At 39.8% G+C, this 27,438-nt stretch overlaps 1 protein-coding gene across 5 annotated transcripts in view; it reads right to left on the bottom strand.

The window, feature by feature from the left end:
- Positions 1-27,438, bottom strand: part of LOC135205932 (lymphocyte cytosolic protein 2-like) — a 408,856-nt gene that overhangs the window by 161,995 nt on the left and 219,423 nt on the right. For all 5 annotated transcript variants that reach the window (XM_064237130.1, XM_064237124.1, XM_064237141.1 and 2 more), the window contains one exon: positions 1,145-1,203. In XM_064237130.1, coding sequence (XP_064093200.1) covers positions 1,145-1,203 — 59 coding nt within the window. The remainder of the gene's footprint in view (positions 1-1,144; positions 1,204-27,438) is intronic.

Raw genomic sequence — 27,438 nt, 5'->3', positions numbered from 1 at the left:
GTGACCAAGCTTTTATGCCCTTTCTGTTACCTTTTTCTGTGACCAAGCTTTTATGCCCTTTCCTGTTCATCTTCCTTTTTTTCTGTTGACCAAGACTTTTATGGCCCTTTCAGTTACCCTTTTCTGTGACCAGCTTTTATGCCGTTTTCTGTCATCTTTCTCTGTGACCAAGCTTTTATGCCCTTTCAGTTACCTTTTTCTGTGACCAAGCTTTTATGCCCTTTCTGTCATCTTTCTCTGTGACCAAGCTTTTATGCCCTTTCTGTTACCTTTTTCTGTGACCAAGCTTTTATGCCCTTTCTGTTACCTTTTTCTGTGACCAAGCTTTTATGCCCTTTCTGTTACTTTTTCTCTGCCAAAGCTTTATGCCTATGTTACCTTTTTCTGTGACCAAGCTTTATGCCCCTTTCTTACCTTTCTGTGACCAAGCTTTTATGCCCTCTGTTTACTTTTTCTGTGACCTAAGCTTTTATGCCCTTTTCTGCTGTCATTTCTGCTCCCGTGATCAGCTTTATGCCCTTTTCCTTTACCTCTCTGACCAACCTTCTATGCACTATTGTGCCACCTTTTTTTTTTTTACCAAGATTTTACGCCCTTTCTGTTACCTTTCTCTCTGGCTGTCTCCCTCACCACATATTGAGAAATTATTTAAATGATACAAATGGTTTCATAAGATCTCACAATCTTCCTTTGCTGTCTTCTTCTTTAGTTATGGAACTTTCTCATCTCTCTCAATCTCTGCTTAGTTCTTTCAATAAACTTCAGTTTCATTAAAAAATCGCGTCTCACAACAGCAAACATCTAAGCCTTGCAGCAGTCCACGAAGGCTACTCTCCTACCAGGTCAAACTTGACGACAGAATCAAGTGGCGAAAATAAAATTAAACATAATAAGCATTCCGTTGCAGCTGATATGTTCACATATAAATAACAATATCGAGGTATTTCCTGTCCCAAAAATACTTTTGGTCCTTATTCACCTCAAGTTTGAAATATAGTTATTTTCGTAAGATTAAGATTCAAATAACATTTACAGCTTTGCATTTCACTCATCAATAAACTTGGTCCGTGTATTCAAACGTTTTTCAACCATGTTCAGAGCAGTTTACATAACTTTTAATTACTTTATCAATGACATACATTACCTGTTTTGACTAGCAGAAATTTCGGACGGCTTTTTTGGAGGCCAATCTTTTAAACCATGCTGAAAGAAACAAAATAAGATGATCACATTACTAATAAAGAACCACAATTTTTAGTTTTATGGCCAAAAATTACTTTATAGATGCCTGTAACATAGGGTTTGGTCACACAAATTTAAAAGTTCATATGAAATATAATCCTATCGTACCCTGTATTTTGAAAATGCTGGACGCGTATTTATGAAGGAGGTGAATGCCCTCCAACACGTTTTACTGGTTTACTGAAAATCAGGAATTAGGTAAGTCCCCAACATTCTGATTCAGCCAAGGGATATGACAAGTTAGCAATGATATCTTAAAAAAAGAAATGAAAAGCTGCAATATCAATCAAGCAGAAAAAGCATTTAACATCAACCAATGTAGATTCGACTCAAATAATCATTCCCTTCTCTCTTATCTGATACTTAATGTAGAATCTTTCAGATTGGCATCGTGCTTTTATACCTACTGGGTTATTAGACTGGGAATCAATTTCAAAGTAAAATTACTTTAAACAAATCACCCCAAAAATGATCAGAGTTTAAAGTTGTATAAAAACGGGACGTTAAAACAATGTAGAAACTTTAATAGTAATCACTGAAATGGAAACGGGTGTAGAGGCAAGAATCAGACACCTGGTTGGAGTTGACATCCGTATTTAAGGCATGTGGCTGGTTCTGATGGTCTGTCTACCGTCTATCCAAAAAGAATCAAATTATATAATAAATGACATGATCATATAATGATAAGTGCTGGACGGAAGTGTAACAGCTGCCGAAGAAAACAACAATTTGCCACATTCATCGTAACGGAAAGTTTAGTCGTATATTCAGTCTCATACCTCATGAAAAGACTACACAAAGATTCTTGTACCGAGCATGTGAAAATGAATCACGATTCGCGAGTGTTCCATATCTTATGGCATTTTTCCAGTGTTCCGTTCACATAACTCTGGTAACTGGACTGTAGAATCCTCGCAATCAAGCCAGCTCACAGGTTAACCTATGACTGATGAGAGTGGTGAATCTAACTGCGTTTTTTTTTTTTTTTTTTTTTTTAATATCTTGAGAGACCTTTACAAGGCTATAAATGCTTAACGGTTTCAACATCATCACAGGCTTAGACATTTGATTCTAAAGTATCAAAAAAGGACGAGCACTATTTGTGATACTGGCAGCTGTGTACTCGCGCTACTTAAGTGATGCTATGGTGCCAAATATGGTCTTATATCTGCCAGTTTCCATTATTCTCTTGATACGGTAACCCTTCGATTATCTCCAATAATAGAGCCAAGGCTCTGCTTGATAAGGTCAAAATCTGGGTAAGGTCAAATAAAACTCCACAGCAGTAGCGCCCGCAGAAATTTGATTGGCGGGTGGGGGGAAGAGGGGAGGACCACTTTCCCACATCACCAAGTCTCTCTTTACCCAAAACTGATGAAGACCTAGCCGCCCCTCCCCCCCCCCCCCCCCACACCTAGGAAAGTTGTTCCACCAAACTGCAGATTAAATACTGCTGTATTTTCGGATATTATTACAAATGAAGCAACATTAACTTTGTAATCAAAAATATAAAAATTATTAGCGAATGACTCAATAATCAAAATGTTATACGAATTAGACCTTTCTTTCGGAATTGTATAAATCCTGTAGTGCAATCTTAGATTTCCGTGAAAGACAAACTATTTAACTACAACATAAAGTCAAGTCGCCTCTTGACCTTCCTAGGCAATATATCGGTGACAGAAGAAATAATTTCCTGATGATATTCTGATAAGGCACAGTGAATGCATAATTCGGCAAGACCATTCGGTCGATCTTGTCCCACTGTTGCTTTTCTATAACTCTTTACGAGATTGAGGGCAGAAAAGCTGCTCTCGGCAGAAGAAACATCCTTCTAGTTACTGTATAACTTTCAGAACACCTTTCTAAAACCTCACACACTGACAGTGGGAGAGAGTCCTTTTCAACTGTATCCCACCTTCCTCTCCAAAGTTTGTGTTCAACTGCACATTCCTCAGCATCGCCTATATTTTCAAGTATCTCGATTTGATACTTCCACAATGCAGAAACCAAGTCCTGGAATGTGGTTCGACTGAAATAACTTAGCATCAATGAGCCCAATGACCTTGCAACACTGATAACGAGCAAATCTATCATGAAACTGAACAATGACGAAATCCAAAAATGGAAAGAAATGGGGAATTAGATCTGTATTACTGACTCATAGCTAGCTACTATGGGCATTTTATCTTCAATATTTAAGGTACTTGAAATTTCTGTGGCAGATTCGAAACATTTTTGGGAACCTCTGTCATTAGCTCGCATTTCAGTAACATCCTGCTCTGTAACTTTGATCTGGGTTGAGCACCCAGGCATATCAGGTTGTGCTGATTGCAATTGTTGAGAGAGGGCTTTTGTTTCAGTACGAACTGCTTCTAATATGAAAATTCAAAATATAATTTCTTGAGCCGTTTCTAGCATTATTATCCGTACAGAACAGGGATCATACTGTAACTTCTACCTACAAAGACTCTCTCTCTCTCTCTCTCTTTCACACGCGCGCGCGCACAACACACACACACCATATATATAATATAATGTATATATATATATATATATATATATATATATATATATATATATATATATATATATATAGATATATATATATATATATATATATATATATATATATATATATATATATGTATATATTTTTCATCTTGGCTTAGAAAGGGAGGGCACGTGACCATGTAGGCCCCCCTCCCGCATCGGGGGCGCTAGTGATTTATGGATGTCAACCGATATTTCCGTATCCTGGCTCCCCTACCTTGTCAATGTCGCATAACTGTATGCATTAAATTTGATTATAAACAACAACCATCACACTTTAAACTGAAAACTTGACGTGAAAGGCAATTAGCTGGCTTATTTCCCTATATCTATAACAAAATATGCGACAGTTTACTGTTGCAAACACGGGGTGAATTGCCTTTGTTACACTTTGAAATACGATTTAATAAATATCCCTCCATAGATTTAAGTTGTGAGTGCGATTTCGGACATATAAAACATTGTAGTTGATGTGAATGTCGATAATGAATAAATCGAATAGACGAAATGTTGCACCAATAAGGTGAGTGACACTGACTGTACCACCTGCTTATAATGATGAAGGATTTGGTTGTCAAGTTATGTGATAAACGCCGCTTCCATGCTTTCTATTACGTTGTGTATGAAATAAGACCTTAATATGAATGACAAATGATACTTACCAAATAATCAACCGATTCCAAGTATGATTGTATATGTTGAGAAGGCAAATTTAAACAGTCATATACTAGCTTACAGTCCTGTGAGAAAAGCTTGCTACACTGAAGCCATTTTCTTGCGTTTTGACATTTCATATCAGCTTTAACAAATACATTCATGAAAAGAGCACAAGTATTCATTGAAGGTAAAACTTTGTAGGATGTTTTGTGGGGGTAGTGGCATTCGGATCAAGCTAAAACAAAGACCTCCAACTCACACAGGCGTCCACAGACGACCATCGGTACTTAGCCAAAACTGAGCATCTATTCATGTAACTTTTTATCATCCGAATCCACCTTATCCAATTTTCGTTATTCAGACACCGTCCACGCTTTGATTTTGTTACACTCTCCCCCTAACAGCTCCATTATTGGTCATCCAAATCTGCCAGCTCCAATTTTTGTTTTCCACACCTTCCCCCTGCTCTGATTTCTGGATCCGCACTTAGCACTAAAACATATGTAACAGTACCTTAATTATATAAGATAAGGTAATACACAGGAAAGTTAATCCTTTGTAATGAAGAAGATTATTTTAAATGTCTACGCCAACTCTTTTATCTGATCTCTGGCACGTGTGAGCCCAGATTTTCCTAAACTCGGAATCCTTCGGAAACGAAAAGAGCTTCAAGTCCCCCGTCACCCTCACTGCACCCAAATACGCTACAATAAACCATTTTTAAGTCCAACATCACAATAACTATATCACTAAGACGCGAATGAATGGTCACTTCTTACCGGAAATCTTGCATTTTATAAATAAAAAGTGCACAAAAATAGCAAAAAAAAAAAAAAAAAAAAAAAGTGAGAGGTATATTGCTATTTGAACTCCACACATTGCCATGGCAACGGCTTTGGAGGGTACAATGGCATCACAAAATCACATGTGCAGATGAGTCCTGAACTCATCGCTGGAGCAGGATTACCTGTCATATCTTTATCGTGAAACAATCGGTCTCACTTTAACCATTTTACCCCAACACATGGATATAAGTACGAGTATATAGCATAACAGTGAAAAAAATTGTTTACATAATTAAGCAAAAATTTTCTTTCTCACATGCAACACACATTACGGTAGGTATGTAGGTAAATATGGACTACGCCATAGCCTACCATTACCAGTATTTGCTCACAGCCTCCCATGGTTTTATCACCATTAATGTATTTCTATATTGAAACTTTCTTATAAGTTGTTGCTATACTGTATTATATTTCATTTGTTTTACTTATAATGTAATCTATTTGCCTTGATTATATTTATGTTTCCTACCCCAGAGGGCACCGTTGGACGGACACCCAACCTCCATTCCCAGTGCCCCCGGCGGAAGATATATCTGCAGTGAGGATCACCAGTCCGCGTGAGTCTCCCAACCCTATCTCTCCCACCCAACTATCCTTCGTGGATGATGATGTGAATGATTACGAGGGGTCTGGTGGCTAACAGACACAAGCAAGTACAAAAAAGAAAAGAACCTATCGTTTGCCTATAGGATCGAAGCCCAACAACAGTGAATCACTACGGCAACACATGAGAAGAGATGTCACCCTGTCATTCACAATCTACGCTCATCGGTGAAGCTAGATGCCATAATAAAGTAAAGTTCCTCACGGGCTCCAGACCCATCATCTCCCACGAACTCCCATGCAAAATTAAACATAAAGATGCTTACAGAATTCTGTCTATTTCAACACCTTGATGTTCTTGAAGGCGAGAATTTCGGTCCTAATATATAAGTCACAAGTTATAACCTCATCCGAGATTCCACCCCCCCCCCGCCACTGGGAACTTACTGACAACCCAAGCAGGGTCACTTCCACAGCAAGTGCCAGCCAACCTCCCACAGCGAGTGATGCCCACTCCTCCTGGCTAGCCCGCCATCCACCCAAATGATCAGCTCTTTCCTCTCCAGTCTTCTTAAGTAGTCATGGATACATTAGATATAATTACTTGGAATATTTTTGGGCTCAAGCGGAACATTTCTCCTAAACATGTTCTGCAAAAACTTCAAAGGCATCATTGCCCTGCAGGAAATGCTCCTCTGCCCACATGACCTTGTCATTTGTGGTTCAGTACATGAAGACTTCAGAACCTTCTCGGCTTCATCGATGCAAGTTGCACATCAAATCACAGCCGGTCACCCAAAAGGGGGCCCTCCTTTCCTGTGGCACAAAGGTAAATGTGATGACTTACAGGAATGATAGATTGCTGGGGCTTTAAGTGACAGTAGTGGACTCTAAGATCATAATAATTATGCCATGGGAAAATAACAATAACTTGATCAATACTGCATGATCCGAGATGAGTAACACATTTATTATTCATGATTCTTCTGCCTATCATATTTGTATAATCAGGGACCTTAATTCTCATCCCACAAAACAATTTTATAACGTACTTAATTGCTTCTGTCAAAATCCTGCTCTCCAAATTAGCGATGTAATGCTCTTCCCTCTCTCCTCATATTCTTATGTACAAAATAGAACGGACACAATTGCAACCTTCTGGCTGGACCACTGCATCACATCTCCAAAACTTCATGATTCCACTGTGACCTGAAACATTTGCTAAGACCTTGCAACGGGCTACGATGACATTGCTTTACAGGTTTCATTCAGTACCCCATCCCTCCCTACCGTGAAACCCTAACTGATTGCCCACATATGGTAAACCGAGATTTTAAAAACAGAAACGAGTTTGTGGTCAATAGTACAAATGGCAGATGTCTTACTTTGTACTAACACAAAATGTTAAAATGACCACCACAGGAAAGATCTGAATGAATTCTATTCAAACATAATTTCCCCTATGTTTGCTTCCAGCAGGGCTACCTTCAGATTTCGTCAAGGTATTCTCATTATATACCTGGCTGGAATGACTTGGTTAAAGATCTGTATTCATATTCACGGGAAATGTTTTAGCTATGGAGGCAAAATGGTAGCCCCAGGAAAGGACACTACATTGCTAATGAGACAGGCGAGAGTGCAGTTCAAACTTACTGCACTGCAGATTAAATGAAAAGCAACTAAGAACCGGGGCAATGTCTTGAAATTTAGAATCTGGTGATTATCCTTGCCTTTGGAAAGACATTCAATCCCAAAATTAAAAAGCTATCACAGACAGTAAGAGAAGCAGTCGGTGATCAGGCTATTGTAATTATGTGAGGCGACCACTTCAGCAATATCCTGAATTGCATAAACGATCAAGACTCCCATAGGTATGTAAATAACCTCCTTACTGATAACATTGAATGTCATTTCGCAGATCATATTACGCCAGGTAACATCAGCGATGTCATCAACAACCTATCTAATATTAAATCGCCTGGTTGCCATGGTCTTCCTGCAGAAGCTTTCAAATTCTGCCACCTGATAATCTACATTTTGCTAGCTGCTCTATTCAATGCATGCATAATTCACCAGTTCCTTCCAGACTCCCTACTCCTAGTTCACTTACTTAAGTCGGTTTTTCTGGTGAGACTTCTCCCCATTCTACAGACCACTGGCAACCAGTTCGGATTTAAAGCAAACCACTCAATCGACATCTGCATCTATATACTGACAGCCTCTCATATTTTCTTATGTTTTGTAGATGTGAGAAAAGTATTTGACAGTAAACTACCTGAAGCCCTTCCTGATGCTGCAAAAAAGAGGCACACCTTTATATTTAATTGGCATTTTATAATACTGGTTCTCCACACAGCAATTCTGTGTCAAATGGGGCAATGTATTGTCGTCCACCTTCGGCTCTCTAAACGGGCTTAGGCAAGGGGGCATTCTCTCTCCATGCATGTTTAAAACGTACACAGATGCCCTGAGGGTCAAACTGAACTCACTCTCAATCGCGTGCACTGTCACCGAAACAACTATAAGTAACCTCTGTTACGCTGACGATATGGTTCTTATTTTTCCATCAGTGAAAGATCTCCAATGACTCATCGACACTTGCCACCAATATGCAGTGGAATTTGATATCCTAAATAATGAAACCAAGACCCAATGTATGTCGCTGCTCCCAAGATGGCTTAATCATATTGCAGAACCACAAATTTTCCTTAGTAACCATCAGCTAGAATTTTTACATGAATTTCCATACTTGGGTCAGATTATCATGGACAACCTAAGAGACAGCAGACATAGAACAGAGGTGTCGTAAACTATGTGTAACTGGCAACATGACTCCAGAGGGTTTGCCTTCTGTCACAGAGACATGGAAATGCTGCTCTTCTGCTCATATTGCTCAGAATCTATTGGCATTCCCTCTTGACGAACTATACCAGAGAGACCATGAGACGTATCACTGTTGTGAACAATGACATTTTGAGACGCCTCAAACACTCCTCGCTACCACTCTGCCACCAAGATGTTCACAGAAAACCGCCTGGACAATTAAAAAATCATTGTAAGGCGAACAGTATCCAGTCTGATAACCCAAGTGAGAAACAGCAGCAATTAGCTCATACAAAGCATCCGCAGGAGTGAGGCAAGAAGATCTAAACTGTGGGAAAGATGGGAAAATGAGGTTTTTGTTCCCTAAATGACTTAAACTCTGTCTTTGCGAAGTGTCATCTGCAGAATCTGTCATTATTATTATACCTCTATGGTTACTGTATTACTGGTATTTTATTTTTTCAGTATTACTGTGACTATTTGCAATTTAGAGTTTTTCTATATTCAATTTTTGTATTTAGCCCTCGGGACCTAACTACTGTAACCACCTGAGGTCTCTAGCTGGAATGCAAATATATACAATCTGTTCACTATTATAAATCTTAATGCTTTTTTAGCTACTCTCAATATTATTACTGCTATTACTATTATTATGATTACTATCTTTTTTAGTACTACTTCAGCAACTGTGTGGATATTGCCAATTTACCCATGTTATCTCATGTACCTAAATTGTGTATGTTACTGTCTGTACAATTTATATTCCCTGTACATAGCCTTGAGCCGAAAATAAATTTTATTATTATTATTATTATTATTATTATTATTATTATTATTATTATTATTATTATTATTATTTGGAAAAAAAAAATCTCTATCGTGAGAGTATATATAATGTTCTAAGAGGTCCACAATAATAAACAATGTTGCGAGTTAGTGTATAATTTAAAAACCCTTTACAAAGCTTTCGAACCGTTCCCTGGGCTCATCTTCCGTCCAAATGAACAATTAGGCATACCATGTACTGAGATGAATTTAAAAATAAATAAGCAAGAGTCGCTGAAGATTGTTGACACCAGTCGTTAGCTTGTTTCTGGACCAGGTGATGAAGAAAGGGGGCAGTTAACGCCAACTAGGTTATTTCCTCTCCCCTATCAATCCTTCTGGCTGCAATTCTGTTAGATCTCCACAATGGTTGTTGTAACATTGCAGGAAGTCCTTCATCCGGGGGCATAGATTGGGCACCGTAACCAGACTCCCCTGGGGCAGCAGTTACCTAGACAGGGAGAGGCAAGGCAGAAGCAGCATCAGGAGAGGGAAAAACAGAGCCTGTCCTACAGTTAAAATCTTTTAAAAACATACTAGTAATATAAAAATCAACAAATGGGTCTTCGTTAACAAAAGACTCGTTTCCTTTGAACGATTCTCCTAAACTTATAACAGCTCCCTCGACTAGTCGTCTATCATTTACATTGTTACTTTTAAAGATAATTTTAGCCTCATTCCAACTGGGTCTATGATCATTACTGAATGCATGTGCTACTATTGCACTATTTTGTGAATGTAGATCATATGCTTGCTTGTGTTCGCCCAAACATATATCTAGTCCTCGTCCACTTTAGCCACAACATTTACTATTACAATCCATACATGGTAGTTCATAAATGCCTGAGACTATGAGATTTTTATCATTGTTATTGTTTCTTAAGAATGTGTGTCTTATTGTGTTTTCATTTTTGAACACAATTTTAGTTTCCTTCTGACTTTTGTTTATATGCCCACTTATATTCTTCACGTCTGGGTTAAAGGGAAGGGACACATATCTTTTTGGTTTTTCCTTGGTACTAGCTCTACGTCCATAGAAAAATATCCAATACCCTTTCTGATCCTTTGCACAAAGAATTAGTCTTATCAAAAATCTCTTCAAGATCCCCAAGTGTACCTTACTTTTATGGGGTACCTAAGGTTCACAACCTGGGTGCCCCTTCTGGCCTACTATTGCTGCTTGTGGTTCACTACAAAACGCATTAGCAAACTGGTTAGCTCAGGTTCTAAGTCAGTATCTTGGCACGTTCTCAAGTACTCATTTGAAGCATTCATTCCAGTTTATACATCGGGTCAAAGATAGTAGTTGGGTAGATGGGAGGATGGTGAGTTTAGATGTTACGGCATTAGTATTTACCAACATTCCATTAGATTATGAAATCACGAAGTTACAAGAAGAACATGATCAAGGTAATGTGAATTTCCCCATTCCTGCGGAGCAGTTTTTCTTCCTAGTCAGATTATGTCTCGTCCACTGTATTTCAGTTCTATAATCAGGGATTCGCTCAAAAATGTGTTGCCGTGGGTTCTCTGTCACCTGTCCTCGCTAACATTTGCATGGAGTTTGTGGAAAGAGAAATTTTAAACAGGTATGATGAAGAAACGAAACCAATTTTATGGGTGAGATATGTAGATGACATTTTTATTATTTTTAAAGGCATTTTACCCTCAATTAAGTTCACAACAGAAGTAGAAGTTGATTTTAAATTACCTTTTTTAGATGTTCTAGTGTTCAGGGAGTGTAATGGCCCGAGGTTCAAATTTTCAGTTTACCGGAAATCTACCAATTCCGAGAGTTATGTCTACTCTTATTCTTTTCACTCAAAAGAAATAAAACGCAACGTCATTATGAATTTTGCTTTACGCGCATTCAGAATTTGCAACCCCAAATATATAAAGTATTCGATATCCCCCTCACTTCATTGAGAAAGAAATTTCGCGAGCAAGGAGGTCGTTCTTGGGACGTGGAGATAATACCAAGGAAAAACCAAGAAGATATGTGTCCCTTCCCTTTAACCCAGAAGTGAAGAATATAAGTAGGCATATAAACAAAAGTCAGAAGGAAACTAAAATTGTGTTCAAATATGAAACAATAACAATGATAAAAATCTCATAGTCCCAGGCGTTTATGAACTACCATGTATGGATGTAATAGTAAATGTTGTGGCTAAAGTGGACGAGGACTAGATATGTGTTTGAGCAAACACAAGCGAGCATATGAACTACATTCACAAAACAGTGCAATAGTAGCACATGCATTCAATAATGATCATAGACCCAGTTGGAATGAGGCTAAAATTATTGTTAAAAGTAACAATGTAAATGTTAGATGACTTGTCAAGGAAGCTGCTATAAGTTTAGAAGAATCATCCAAAGGAAACGAGTCTTTTGTTAACAAAGACCCATTTGTTGGTTTTTATATTACTAGTATGTTTTTAAAAGATTTTAACTGTAGGACAGGCTCTGTTTTTCCCTCTCCTGATGCTGCTTCTGCCTTGCCTCTCCCTGTCTAGGTAACTGCTGCCCAAGGGGAGTCTGGTTACGGTGCCCAATCTATGCCCCCGGATGAAGGATTTCCTGCAAAGTTGCAACCACAATTGCGGAGATCTAACAGAATTGCAGCCAGAAGGATTGATAGGGGAGAGGAAATAACTTAGGTGGAGTTAACCGCCCTCTTTCTTCATCACCTGGTCCAGAAACAAGCTAACGACTGGTGTCAACAATCTTCAGCGACTCTTGCTTATTTATTTTTAAATTCATCTCAGTACATGGTGTGCCTAATTGTTCATTTGGACTGAAGATGAGCCCAGGGAAGGGTTCGAAAGCTTTATAAAGGGTTTTTAAATTATACACGACCTCACAACATTGTTTATTATTGCGGACCTCTTAGAACTTTATTATTATTATGATTATTATTATTATTATTATTACAATTACTATTATTAATTAGCCTCTTTATGTATGTTATTTTTAGGAAAATTATTTTAAAGTTAATAATACTCTTCTGTTTTATTATGAAGACTAATTTTTTTTAACCCACCTTATCATGAAAACTGTGTGTGTATGTGTGTAAAATACCCCATTTACATCTTTCGTAGGTACGCCGTTTCTTTACAATGTGCACAAAGCAAATTCATTTTAACAACACTACTAATCAAATAAAAAAAAGCACCAAAGAACTTTGGCGCAATCAGGTTTTCTGTATGAGCCACAACCAACAATGCATTCAGCCACAGCCCAGTGGTGGCCTATCCTATGGCGTTGCCGGATGCACAACTATGGCTAACTTTAAACTTATACGAAATAAAAACTATAGTGGCTAGAGGGCTGCAGTTTGGTATGCTTGATGACTGGAGGGTGGATAATCAACATACCAATTTGCAGCCCTCTAGCCTCAGTAGTTTTTAAGTTCTGAGGGCGGACTGACAGACAAGTCATCTCAATAGTTTTCTTTCACAGAAAACTAACATTAATTAATCATCTTCTGTTTTACTGTAATTAATGATTTTCCATTTTAGCTCATACTATCAAGGTGAGACAGGTGGTATAGAGCAGATGGACAATAGAAGATAAAATATATATATTGGTATTTATTGATAACTAAGAGACAGCCGATATAGCGATGACACCTACATAAATGAATAAAGCTATTCTTGATTAATTTGATACCCATAAAGCATGCTTGCTAATTAATAATTAGCTTAATAACGATTTTAATAAAAATAAATAAATAAAGTGAAACTATCCAAAAGTACTTAGATTTTTCACACGACCTGAAAGTGCTCCTGTAAGTTAGTACGTCTGTCTATCCCTAACTGTTGCTGATAAATGACTCCGCCCACTTTTCCCTTCTTCAAATGATAAATGTTATGATGTCACATTAGTTACCCCTCCCATTTTCTAATCACATGATGTTTTCTTGGAAAACAATAGGGTGATTTTTGAAATTCACTTTTTTTTTTATTCATAACCTAACTACTCATAGCCGCCAAAAAACAGCAAAGGCAGCCATGCCTTACACCAGCCATGGCCGCGACCTCGCTGGGGACACACGCTGTAGGTTTCTAGGTCCACGATGTGATCTCTGGCTGAATGCTGCTTGTCGACACTAGGGCAATGCAGTCTGCATTCCCTCGGTCAGGAGACCATCAAGCCTGCACCTGTGAAGTCGCAACCGCCCTTGTAGCTGCCAATGGGGCTCCCACCCTCTCCTACGGTACAAAGCCTCTGAAGATATTTGTCATAGGGCGTAATCACACATGGCCATTCATCATCGCAGATGTCAAAGCCCCTGGGGGTGGATTTCCTGGTGCAGCATGGCCTCCTGGCCGACGTGGGTCGTAAATGCCTCCTCGATACATGAACATGCTGCTCTCTCCTGCTTTCCGCAGGTCCAGGAATCCCCACCATCTGCTCCATCGCACCGCACAAATACAGCAACCTCCTACAGGAGTTCCCAGAGGTTTTCAAGCCGGAACTGTGTCAGGTGACCAGCACCCCGGCCAAACATGACATATTCCATCACATCGACAACACAGGACCCCGACCCACGTGAAATTCTGCCAACTCCCTCCAAATCGCCTTCGAGAAGCCACGAGGGCCTTTTGAGAGATGGGACGGATGGGGATCTGGAAAAAGGCATCAAGCCACTGGGCCTCGCCCCTCCACAAGATGAGGAAATCAGTCAGATGGGACCTGGTGGCCTTGTGGTAACTACCGGCGACTGAACCTGGTGACGACCCCTGATCACTAGCCCCTCTTCAACATGCAGGACATGACCAGGACCTTGCAAGGCACAAAGATTTTCATAAAGATGGACCTTCTGAAGTCTTACTTTCAGGTTCCTGTACATCCCAAGGACATCCCCAAGACCGCCTTTATCACATCGTTCAGGTCGTACATCTTCGCATACTCCACCTTCGGCCTGAGGAATGCTAGAGCCACTTTTCAATACCTGATGGACAACATCCTGAGGGACCTGCCCTTCTGCGTCTGTAATGTCAATGACATTTTAATCTTCTCCAGATCCCCTTAGGAGCACCTGCGGCATGTCGGAGCCATATTAAAGCTCCTTCAGGAAAATGGGCTGATCGTCCGTTTTGAAAAATCCACCTTCAGTGCTGAGAAGGTGGACTTCCTGGGGCGTGCAACGTCCACGTCGGGCATACGCCCGATGGCATCGAATTGGAGGTAGTAGAAAATTTCCCGATTCCGATGACAGTCAAAGCCCTGCAAGAATTCCTCAGGATGGTAAATCACTATCACCATTTTGTCCCGAACTTCATCCACACCATGTCCCCTTTGACAGAGGTCCTGAAGGGGAAACCGAAGAAGTTGGTATGGGAGGCAGCTCAACGGGACTTCCAGCAGACAAAGTTGTTTCTCACTTTGGCCGTGACCCTCACTTGCCAGGACCCTGATGCACCCGTACAGCTCACCACTGACGCCAGCAATGTCGCCTGCAGTGCTTTCCTGGAGCAGATGATCCATGTCACTCCCCAACCGCTCACCTTCTACAGCAAAAAGCTAAATCCTGCCAAGCCCAGGTACAGCACCTTCAACCGTGAGTTGTTGGCAGTCTACCAAGGAGTGCGCCATTTCTGCTACCTACTGGAGGGCTCCCCCTTCACCATAAGTCAGACCATCAGCCCATGGTCCACGCCTTCACCAAGATGGGCGACACCTGGTCCTGGTCCACGAGGCAACAACGGCACCTGGCAGCCATCGCCAAGTTCAGCTGCACCCTTTAGAATGTCCCCAGCGAGAAAAACCCTGTTGCCAACGCACTCCCGAGGATCGAGATCAGCGCAGTCCACCTCGGGATCGACTATGAGGACCTCACCTGGGAACAAGCCACCGACCCAGAACTACCCGCCTATCGCACAGTCCTCAACGCCCTCATGTGAGAAGACATGCCCCTCGGACCCTCTGGCAAGACGCTCTTGTGTGATACTAGCACCAGCTGCCCCCGCCCTTTGATCCTGGCCTCGCGCATGAGGACTGTGTTTGACGTTATCCACAATCTCTCACACCCATTGGGCCTAGCTACGATGTGCTTCCTGTGACGGAAAAATTGTGTGGCACAGAATTAGGAGGGACGCTCAGGAATGCCCTTGTCAGACCAGCAAGATTGGTCAACACACCGAATCAGGCATTGGCGAGTTTCCACAACTCAAACGGAGCTTTTGCTACATCCATGGAGACATCGTGGGTCCTTTGCCTCCGTCCGACATTGTCAGATACCTCCTGACTGTCACTGATTGGTCCATCCGATGGCCTGAAGCAACCCCGGTGTCAGAAGCCACCTCCAGCGCCTGTACAGAAGCCCTGCTCTCCAGCCGATTTGGAATCACTGATGATATCCCGGTGGAACGCAGACCTGCCTTCCTGTCAGAACTGTGGGCTGCCCTGACTCACCTGATGGGGACATTGCACCACAGCACCACCACCTACAACTCCACAGCGAATGGCATGGTGGTGAGGAACCACCGCTCCCTAAAGGCTTCCCTAATGGCACGCTGCACAGGGGAAAATTGGAAGGCGCAGCTCCCCTGGATACTCCTCGGTCTCCGTACAGCTCTGAAGGCAAACAGCGATGCATCCCCCGCTGAGAAAGTTTACAGGGAAACGTTGGCAGTACCTGATGGCGGCTGGCGACGTAGACATCCCAATCACATGACTGTGGGAAATCACTGGGAAATTCAGAGAACCTTCTCCGACAGGATGAAGCCCTATCCTCCTACCAAAACATCTTCGTACAGAATGATGCCCACTGCCCACCACTAACAAGGCCATACCTGATCCTAAACAACAGGCACGAGGATTGGGACTCTGTCAACAGGCTGAAGCCCGCCTTCCTGATGGGCAAAGACGAAACCGAAGACATACCCAGCTGAGTCTCCAGATTACCACAGTCAAACCTCCCAGGAACCGCACCCAGGGAGGAATTCTATCGGTACCCCCTCCAGATGACGAGGGGACCGAGGTACTTTCGAGAGCATTAGTCTTGCAAATGCGGGGTTGCCTCCGCCCCCAACACACTACAACAACTAAGGAATCCTGATCTTCTACCAATTATAATATTCATAATTATTGTCTTGGGGGGGCGGGGGGAGTAGTTGTAAGGACAATGCTTTTGCAATACTTTTGTACCTATATTCATCATATCCGCATTGTACCTTAAACCTTTGTATAGAGCACTTTCCGGCCTTACTGCCAATATACCAGGTATTATTATCTTAATTTTCTATTAAGCTATTTTTCATTTTACATTTCTTGTATTTTCAGACTGAGTGATGAAGTTAGATACAGCCATGGCTAATGACTCGGAGGAAATCAGATGGACTGACCGAATCCGGGCTATAACCTTCAAAGAGGCCAGGGATGCTGGCGCATCCTTCATTTCACATTCCTGGATAGCTAAATACATTAAAAGAGATGGATCCTTTGTTAAAAGAAACTGGAACAAAAATCCATATGACTGTCATCGCGAAAAGAGTGAGAATCTTGGAAGGCCTGAAGTCCTCTCTCAGGAGTCAAGACATCATAGCTGAGGCAGTGGTAGACAAAGAAAGTCTTTGCATAAATTGGCACTTGAACTAGAAACTAAAAGTGGAAAGAAGAGAAGTTATAGTGCTGTATATCATGAGTTGAAAAAATCTGGTATCAAGCCATTTCATGTTATCAGCAAGCTCAACATCACTCAGCAACAGAGAGAAGACTGTGCATGGTTTTGTGGTTCATTTCTTAAAGATTGGGATGAAGCTGACTTTCTCCATGTTGCCGCATCAGATGAATTCTTCATTTACACAGTCAGGAAGCCAAATCATAAATATTACATCATTTGGCCTGCAAAGTTGGATGATATCAGTGATGACGTGTGCTATCGCCAAGTTGTGAAATTTCCTGAATGTTTGGGAATTTTTCTCTGTTTCACAGCCAAACGGTTAATGTGGATCATCGCAGAAAGAGGACAGTCATCGAATGGCAAATACTTCAGAGAAACTGTGCTTACTGGTGGAGTATTTCCTTTCCTCAAAGATCCTGAAAATGTGTTATTTTTTGAAGAAGCCACATTTTTGCATGTTAAGGCACCATGTTTCAAGGCTCTTCAGCCACAGGAGCTGCTTTGAAACAGTGGTATCGATTTCTTCTTGTCAAGTGAATTTCCAGGTAGCTCCTCTGACCTTAATGTGTGTGTGAAAACATTGGTAGTATCTTAAAGGATCATGTTGAAGTGCTCATAACGAACTATGATGGTAAACCAAACCTTGACGACCTGCGAAGAGGTGTGACCAAAGTGCTCAGGGAAATGGAGTTTGAGTCTCAGAAATTTTGCAATTTGCTGAAATCATACCCCTCAAGAATGCAGGCTGTGGTGCAGGCAGATGGAGACCACACAAAATATTAAATACTCAAAGAGAAACTTAAATAAATACCTGTTCTGAATTACTTCTGTTTTTGTCCATATCAATTTTAGTCTATGCTGAGAGGGGGGTGGGCTCTAATTTCGAAACACCCTGTATATTCCTTACCTTACTTCTAGGCATTGGTCCTACCATATTGATAACTACATTCTCAAAATGTTCGCCTACTGATGGATTATTACACAACGAAGCTCTAGGAATTACTTGATTCGGTTTTCCGGCATTCATGACAGCTTAAAACGTACCTCTTCTCGTCACTTCCCGTTTTAGGCCGAAAGTACGCCATACTAACACACCTGAAAGTTTTATTTACTCCAAAATATCCTTGCTCATCCCACACTAACTTCAAAACTAGTTCATGAAGCTTCCTAGGAACCACTAATTGTTCGGTGATCTCCTCTTTGCTACCTGACTCAGGATGAACATAACGACACAAAACTTCGTCTTTTAAACAAAACGTTGCCTTATACACATTATCGAGATCATCATCCTGCTCACATTAAAAAATTCGGGTTAGTGTCTCATCATCTCTCTGATACTTGACTGGCTCATCCTTATTCAAAAAGTTAGTGCCTAATTCGTCACAGTAACTATTACTTAATTCCACTACATCGACTACGTTATTCTCGACAGCTACACCTTCTGCTTGGCTATCACAGTCACCACTGATGGTCAGGTCTCTCAGCCACACTCATGCCAAGATCAACCTCACCACCTCTATCACACTCGTTTGAATCCACGAACAAACTATGACCGTATCTGTATCTAAACCTAACCTAGTTACTACCATCTCAGGCACTGGTATCTCTCTCACAACTGAATTCACAAACTTGGATAAAGCTAAGCCATTACTGACAATAATGTCAACGCCATCAATGGGCAAACTGTCAGCGACTGCTAGTTTCACTTCTCCTGTCCCTCCCTGAATTTCCAAGTTGACCTTCAATAAAGGACAAATAACACAAGTGTTTGGAAATCTGCCTAACATGACTTTTTCTTTCATGTTGGTTTCTGCCCTGTTTGGCACACTCTCTCTCCTTATTAGGGAGACAGTGTGATGGTAATTGCTTCATAGCAAAGAAAGATAAGAAAGATAAAGGAAAGGAAAACGCATTTTCGAGAAGTTTGGCAGCAAGGAGGCATTAGCGCATTGTGTTGGAGGTGCCTGTTCTCATGATGGTTCTAGAATCGGCAGGAGTGTTGTGGAACTCGTCAGGCGCCGACGTGACGTGAGAAACGCAGCGATTTCTGATGCAATACCTCGTCTAGATTCTTCGGAGAAGTTCCGGTAATCTCGGGAGTCTTTGACGCTCGCCGTAGGCCCCGCCCCCAGGATGCCGTATAAATACGACGGACGAAGTAGGAGAAGGAGAGATAATCAGTTAATCACAGAGATCATTAGTAAGAGAGACAAATCAGATTATCAGTGAGAGATCAGCAGCAGCAGAGATCATCTGAGAGAGATAAGAGAAAAAGGGACCGACAAAGGATCAGAAGAAAAGTTGCTCGAGAGTTGGTTGGATTCTGGTCTAGTCGTCTTCAGGAGTGGACAACCGAGTTATCTTGACGTTGACCAGACTTCGGAGAAGAAAATGTCCTGCTAGAGGTTTTGGGGAGTTCCTACCTTCCAAGTATCAAGAGTAGACATTATTTTCTGCAATACAAATCAAGAGGACGTCTGCAATCGCCGTTCCCCTTTTGTGAAGCCATCGCTTAGAGTCGCAAAATTAACCAGCAAGTATTTGAATTACCTCACTGTTCCCCCAGTTCAAGCAGTGTAAGATTCTATTTCTTTTTATGTAAATAGGAGATACCATTCTGCATTTGCCTTTGTTAGTAAGCTTGTAAATAAACCTTTGTTGTGTTAGTGTTTCTTTCTATATTCGTATCCCCAGTTTCAAGTATTGGTGTTGAAGTTTTTTTTTTTTTTTTTTTTTTTTTTTCATATCGAACCTGAAGCGGACCTCTCCCTCAGAGGCCGTAACAGACAGCAGCTCCAGTGTCCGGAAGCAAGACTATTTCTCTCGAATCTCCTCCTCCAAGAGAGGAAACTACACCTTCTGACAGAAATTCTCCTTAAAATTTCCTAGCTTTTCTCATCACATCATTCCTACCTGGCGAAAGGTTATCTAGAGACACTGGTTTTTTAACGTCCTTCCTTTCTGCTGATCAACTTGCTAAATGGCCTTTCTCATTACATCGGAAACATGTCAATTCTAAGCTACTAAATGCCCCTTTATTATTACAAACCTTAGATGTATGACCTGGTTTTCCACATGCATCACAGCAATAGAAACTTTTACTCGCATTGCTATTAAAAGAACTGAAACCTTTACTGCTTTGAACTTTACCAGACAAAGGATCATTTTGCTTTTTTACTGACACTTAAATTATGAGTCAGACTATGTTCGGCAGCTAACGTAGTTGCTCCTGCAAAAGATACTTCTCACCTATCTTCTATATAAAGCTTAATCTATCTCAGGGGATATGTTATCTTTGAAGTTTTCTAACAATACTAAGTTCTTCAGACCATCAAAATCAACAAATTTCTTACGGTACACCTCCGGTACGATCCTGTATGCGATAAGAACAGTTTCTTTCATGATATCATAATCTTCACATCCCTCCTTAGACATTCAACTATATACAGTAAGCGCCCTACCACTCTCCATTAACTTCTCAAAACACATGAAATATTTCGTTACATTTTCCTCATCAAACTTTGGTATTAATTTCAACACTGTAAATATACCCAAACCATCAACTTCAATATCATTCTCGCCTGTCTGACTGTTAAGAGTACTTTGCCTTAAATGAGCGATATCCAACTCATGCTTACGTTCTTTCTCTCTTTTTTCCTGTTGCATTATCATCATTTCTCTCTCTCTTGGTGCATTCTCATTACTTCTCTCTCAGCCGCTCTTTCATCTCTCTCAGCCGCTCTTTCATCTCTCTGATACTTTTCTCTTTCTTTCCTTTCACATACTCATGGAGATCATTCCCCTGTAGACCTAGAAGCTTACCATACTCCATAAACTCTTTCATCATCTCACTCATTCTGGTTCTTTCTATAATCTCCCTGTTTCAATCGCCAACTGTTACAGATCGTGAATCCACTCAGTTTCTTATTACAATAAACAAGGGATTCAACACCAACAATTGAAACTTGGGATACGAATATAGAAAGAAACTCAAACAGAACAGAAGTTTATATACAAGTTGATTAACAAAGATAAATGCAGAATGTTTTCTCCTATTTACATAACAAAATTAAATCTGACTATATGTGAAAAGGGGGAAACTGTGCAGTTATGAAATACTTGCTGACCAGTTTTGCAGCTGTTGAGATCAGTGCTCTTAGTGAAGGAATCACAATAGGGGACAGTAGAAACTTCAGATGGTTTCTTACCTTTGTACTGCAGGAAGGAATGCCTTAGTCTGGTAACATGAATGGAGGGTTACTTCTCAAAACCAATTGTAATACGTTTCTTCTCTGAAAGGGTTACTCAACGTTGGGATTTTCTCTCTCTCTCTCTCTCTCTCTCTGACTACGGACTTTACTTGTTTCCATTCCCACTCTCTCTCGTGCGTCCTCTTCCTCTCTTATCCTTCGTCTCTTCCTTCTTCTCTTATCTCTGATGATCTGATCCTCTCTACTTCCTCAGAGTCCTACATATATATGTCGATCTCAGGGCGAGGCTGAAAGGGTGGAGCATAACCAGCAGCGTCACCATCCCTCAGCAGAGACTTTTTAGAAGGCTCTCAATGAAATGTTACGTCATATTCAAAACGCAGCGCTTCTAACAACGGCCGCGCGCTGGAGTTCCACGAAACGACAGAGTATTCTCGAACAATCATGAGAACAGACACCTCAAACACGTGCAGGAATGCCTCCTCGCTGCAGACCTACTCGAAGAAGATACATTTTCCTGTCCTTTAATATATGTTTCTTCGCTATAGAGCGATTACCATGACACTGGGGGCCTGACCGGGATTTGAATGGTGTAACCGTTATCACATTGTGTAAAAATAGTACGTATGTATGAATGAGACTGTAGGTTTGGTGACATCACTGTGATCATACATTTTGTGTGTGTGAATCAATGTACATTAATGATAAAAAAAAATTAGTTACTGTACTGATTACAGTACCATACTGTAATATTAATGTAATCACATCAAAATAAAAGTAATCAATGCATACTGTAAACTTGTAAAGTGTATTTCAGTCTTTTGAAAAACGCTTTCCCCAAGAAATTATTCCTTGAGGAGGCTTTTTATTATGAAGATATGCCAATAACATATAAGATAGACATTTTATTATGAACATATGCCAATAATATATAAGGTCAAAATGGTTTTATTACGTTTACACTTCGCCGATCACAAACAACAGTAAGATAATCTATGACAATTATCTTTTGTATGACTGCAGTGTTTGGAGAAGTTAATTACGTACTACCAAAACAATAATGAAGTTCGAATTAAAAATTAATGTTTTCCTAAATGTTATTACTACCGTAATTACACTACTACTATTAACATTTCTAAAAGGTTACCGAATGATAAATGTCGCTGTGAAATGCCATGTTTACATTTTGTTGCTGGCCACTCAGTTGATGTCAATGGTGCGGAATTATTCCATGAATAGACTATTTATTATGAAGATATGCCAATAATGTATAAGGTGAGAATGGTTTTATTACCTTTATTTTCAGTTATAGTGGGGGATATTATGAATAGAATTGTGCAAATTGTGATACAAGCATGAGACTTGGCACAGTGATACAACAATTTGGCATGATACCAAGTAACCCAAAGGTCAATGAAAGACACTTCCGGTTTCAAAATGGCTGCAGAATGCTTAGAAAGGCCGTTTTATTATTTAACATTGACGAAAATTGCAAATTCTGGCTGCAACCATTCGACAACAAGTACAATTTACCTTATTAGGATACAAAAGAGCTACAGTAGACTGTTTTTTATCGATCCTCACAGTTACATGAACATAACCCTGTACAAGAAAGCCTAGAGCGATAGCACTTGCAGTTACCAACACAGTCTGATTTTTTGCACCCACATTTCAACAGTTCCTGACAGAAAGGATCGATATCCATTTGGGTTTCCATGTTTCACTATCTTTATCTTTTACCCAACCCCAAATTTCAGGCAGGTTTCACACTTGTGAACGCATCTGGGAGAGATGGTATCTATTTGGTATTTTGCCTACTCCCTCAAGTCAAGTTTCCACATTCTTCTCCCCTAAAGTCAGATGAAAGATGTTGAAAAATAGTAATCCCAGTTCCATGAAATGATGACTTCGCAGTTGTAGAACTTGGATTGCGGTCAATTTTATCAACAGCACTGGTTATGAAAATAACTTTTTGCCTGCCCCATTTGTGTAGACATTTCTAGCACTCACTGGTACGAAATGCATAAACCATGCTGGAACAAGGTATCAATTGGCTGCTTCTTGGTTCTGGCATAAATTAGCAGCCCAATAAATGCATATTAGAGTTTCACGTTCCACAGTGTCGCCATTGTTCAGCCTTCCTGTGCAATGGCAGTATCTGATCTACACACATCATTCTCTAGTTGTGACTATATCAGGACCATGTTCAATCATTCTGACTAGTTCAAGTGGACATTTAGGAACACTAGTCAGTACATTTTCCGCTGCAAACTGCCATTAAATTTGGACTTGTGCTCCTCCATGTGCGCTCTTACGAATTCAGCTGTTCTTGCCATATTGTGGGTATCATCATAATTGCATGCCAATGATATTGCAGGACCGACATCTTTTTCGAAAAGAAGGAATCTCTTCCTTTAGTATAAGCTTGTAGATCAGGAATCTTAGCCAACAGCATTTCTTTTATGCGAGTACAATGAATAGAAAATGACTCCTCATTCAATTGTACCCAGTGTTCAAACATATTCGCAAGACCTCCTAGTCTATAAGCATTTGACTCTTCACTGTTTCGCACCGTTTCAAAAATATAATTTACTAACTCGACCAGAGCAATGTTTTCGGCAGCAGTTACATTTTCTTGTTTATCGGACTTATCTTCTTGTTTTTTCTTGAAAGATCTTTCTTTTTTATACAAGCTAACTAGACAATCAGGATTATATTTCATATCTAATGCAATTACATCACCTGCACTAAGTTTAGCAACTTTTATCTTGCAGCATCTCTGCACAACTCTTTAACCTTTCATTTAATTTCATGGTCATTGCCTCTCTTAAAGATGACAACGGGTGCCTCTTTGTCACACAGGAAACATGAGTAAGCATTCTCGTGTGATGGTTTCTATCTTGTCCAACAAGTAAATTTTGGAGATTAACAAGTTTCACTCCTCGATTCGGTCTTAGACTGATGTTTTTTTCTGCACATTTTAACTTAGAGTTGTTAAATTTGATTCGACTGCTTGGGTGATACTTCAACATCATTGTCTGTTTGAGTTTTCTCATTACCATTGTCGTCGTCTAGCCGGCTAAGGTCAAGTGGACTAGGCAAACTATTGAATTCGTGAAATTTGGGAACATTTTTTATAACATTTTGTACCCATCAACTGAGGATGTTAACGATTCATCTGTGTCTTCCTGACACAAACCACATTTAAACCAATTAGTTTCCCAACTATCTGTTGAGACTGAAGATAGGCGCATTCTTTTTGCCATGCTTAAATGAAAATCTAAGAACGCAAAATAATCTATACACAAGGAACAGTACAATAAATACGCAACTGGAACTTGTTTTACTAGACAATAATTGTTCATCAATACAGCTAAAATTAAGTGTTTACATGCTGAGGGTTATCCTTTTACTACTTTATTTGTACAGGATTTGACCGAGTTCGACGATGGCATTCCTACACTCAGTCCGATCGTTCACCCATTGTAATTTAACTCCCGTGCAATCTGTACACCATCCAGAGGTAGTATTCCCATTCCTCCTTGGCTCGGCTATCCCGCGTCAGCACACCCTGTCAATTCAGGTACGACTCTATGGTTGTACAAAGGGGCAAACCATAAAGTATTTAGGAAACTCATAATGAGCTTACAATGAACACCATTCCGATTATCAATAGGCAACGATTTACGCCAGTGTGCCCTGGTAGTGCTTGTAAATCGCTCTTATTTTTTTTGCACATGCGTCATTACTATTTGATATTATTATGAAATTTGAATGTAGGGGCAACATAAAAAAATAATTATTCGTGTTGTGTTTCAAACGCATGTTGAAATACCAAAAAAGTCATGTTTAAGCAGTGAAAATTGTTTTTATTCTTATTTTTTGTGCATGCACAGTACAAAACTACAAGAAACTAACTTATTATTGATTATTGGACATTCTAGAAACAAAGTACATCAATTAATTCCCAGTTTTATTCAAAAGAACGTTACCAGATAATTTGAAGTTGATATTTCAGATTTCTTCCATTGGAAAAACCACCATATTTAAAAACTGGGTGGCCATTTTGAAAAAATGGATTTTTTTTTTGCCAGGAATTTGAAAGTGTATAAAATAGTTTAGTGGGCCTTTGTGCAAAATTTCATGCTTATATTGTGAGGACTAAGACGAGGGGAGCAAGCGAACTAATTTTATCCGGCAAATGAGGCTGTACATAAGGCGGTATACGGACGGAAGTGTAGTGTCTGTCACGCATGCACGAACAAACATTAACAAAAAGGGAAAGGGCCCCTGCTGTGAATGTGTTTCTTCATAGACGAAAATACATGAATAATATTACATAGAGGGAACAGATTCCGGACATATATACATTAACCCTTAAATGCCTATAGGACATATTTTATGTCGATGAAAATTGTCTGCTGGGTGCTGAATTGACGTAAAATGTTGACGCTAAAAAGTTTTTTTAAATATTCGTGGAAAAATAGTTATAGGCCTACTTAGCAAAAAATTTTGAATCACGCGCCTTGAGGGATGCTGGGAGTTCACGGATCAAGCTGTTGTTTTGTTTACAAGCATTACCCAGGCGCGCATGTGCGAATTTCTTTCTTCTCGCACTAAAAAGCATCAGCGGCAAATCTCAGAAATTATTTTGTCACTTTGACATAATTTTTGCACCATTTTATATTAGCCTTTACATAGAGTTTTATATATGAAAATATGCGCTATTTCATGTAGAATACAACAAAAAAACCCATGGTTGTAACTTTTATCAGTTTTGAAATATTTTCATATAAATAACGATAAGTGCCAAAATTTCAACCTTCGGTCAACTTATACTCGACCGAAATGGTAAAAAAACGCAATTGTAAGCTAAAACTCTTACATTCTAGTAATATTCAATCATTTACCTTCATTTTGCAACAAATTGTAAGTCTCTAGCACAATAATTTGATTTATGGTGAATTTTTAAAAAAACTTTTTCCTTATGTCCGTGCGGTAACTTTACCGAAAAAATCTGAAATTCTTTCGTCGGATTGTTGTAATGTTTGCACCGTTTTATATAAGCCGTTACATAAAGTTTTATATATGAAAATGTGCGTAATTTCCTGTACAATACAACAATAAATATCTCATGGTTGTAGCTTTTAGCAGTTTTGAAATATTTTCATATAAATAACGATATAGAAAAAATTCTACCTTCGGTCAACTTTAACTCGACCGAAATGGTCGAAAACTGCAATTGTAAGCTACAACACTTACAGTCTAGTAATATTCAATCAATTACCTTCATATTGCAACAAATGGGAAGTCTCTAGCACAATATTTCGATTTATGGTGAATTTTTGAAAACAACTTTTTTTTTACCTCCGTGCGTTACGAATTCATGCATCATATTGTGAAACATGTTCTCTGTGTTGCTTTGATCGTTTTACAATTTGTTATAAACCAAAATGATCGCAATTTAGTGTACAATGCAACGAAAAATAATGAACTCATTAGCTTTAACCGTTTTGCTCACAGCACGATTTGTATACAATTATATATGAAATTTTTTTTTGCGCTGTCACATATTCCAATATTTATATATGATAATTATATTTTTTTCATTTCTGATGGTTGCATACTAAACTTCAGGCAATGATAAAAAAAAAGGAGCCAAAAATGAACTCTTAATCTTGAAAACTAAGCGTGCTGTGATTTTTTGAAAAAAACTTTTTTTCCGCTTCGGTGCTCACTCCCGAACCCCACCGGCATATTGGGAGACACTTTCGGAAATACCGGCTCGGTGTTTAAGGGCTAAAAGAAAGGCCGTAAAATGCTCTACATTTTAGTTCCTGGAAGAAAAGAGATGACACATGAATATACAGATTTTTACAATGAAAGGGCAAACATTCACCCGAATGTCATCCTTACAAATACTCCCTTCCCCACCCCGCCCCCAAGACAATGATTACGTAGAATCGTTGGATGACTAACAGAATCTAGCGGGGAGCTGAAGGAGTCCTCGTGTTTGTGATTCCCTCGGTTGAGGGGGGTCTTGCATGTCTTCGTCGTCTTGAAGGCCAAAAAGCAAGATACCGCCCCTGGTAGTGGGCCTGGGGGGTTTGAC

This window comes from Macrobrachium nipponense, chromosome 11 (genome assembly GCF_015104395.2).
Source record: "Macrobrachium nipponense isolate FS-2020 chromosome 11, ASM1510439v2, whole genome shotgun sequence".
Taxonomy (NCBI): Eukaryota; Metazoa; Arthropoda; class Malacostraca; order Decapoda; family Palaemonidae; genus Macrobrachium; species Macrobrachium nipponense.
Note: the sequence above shows the minus strand (reverse complement) of the source record. Positions and strands in the feature narration are given on the sequence as shown.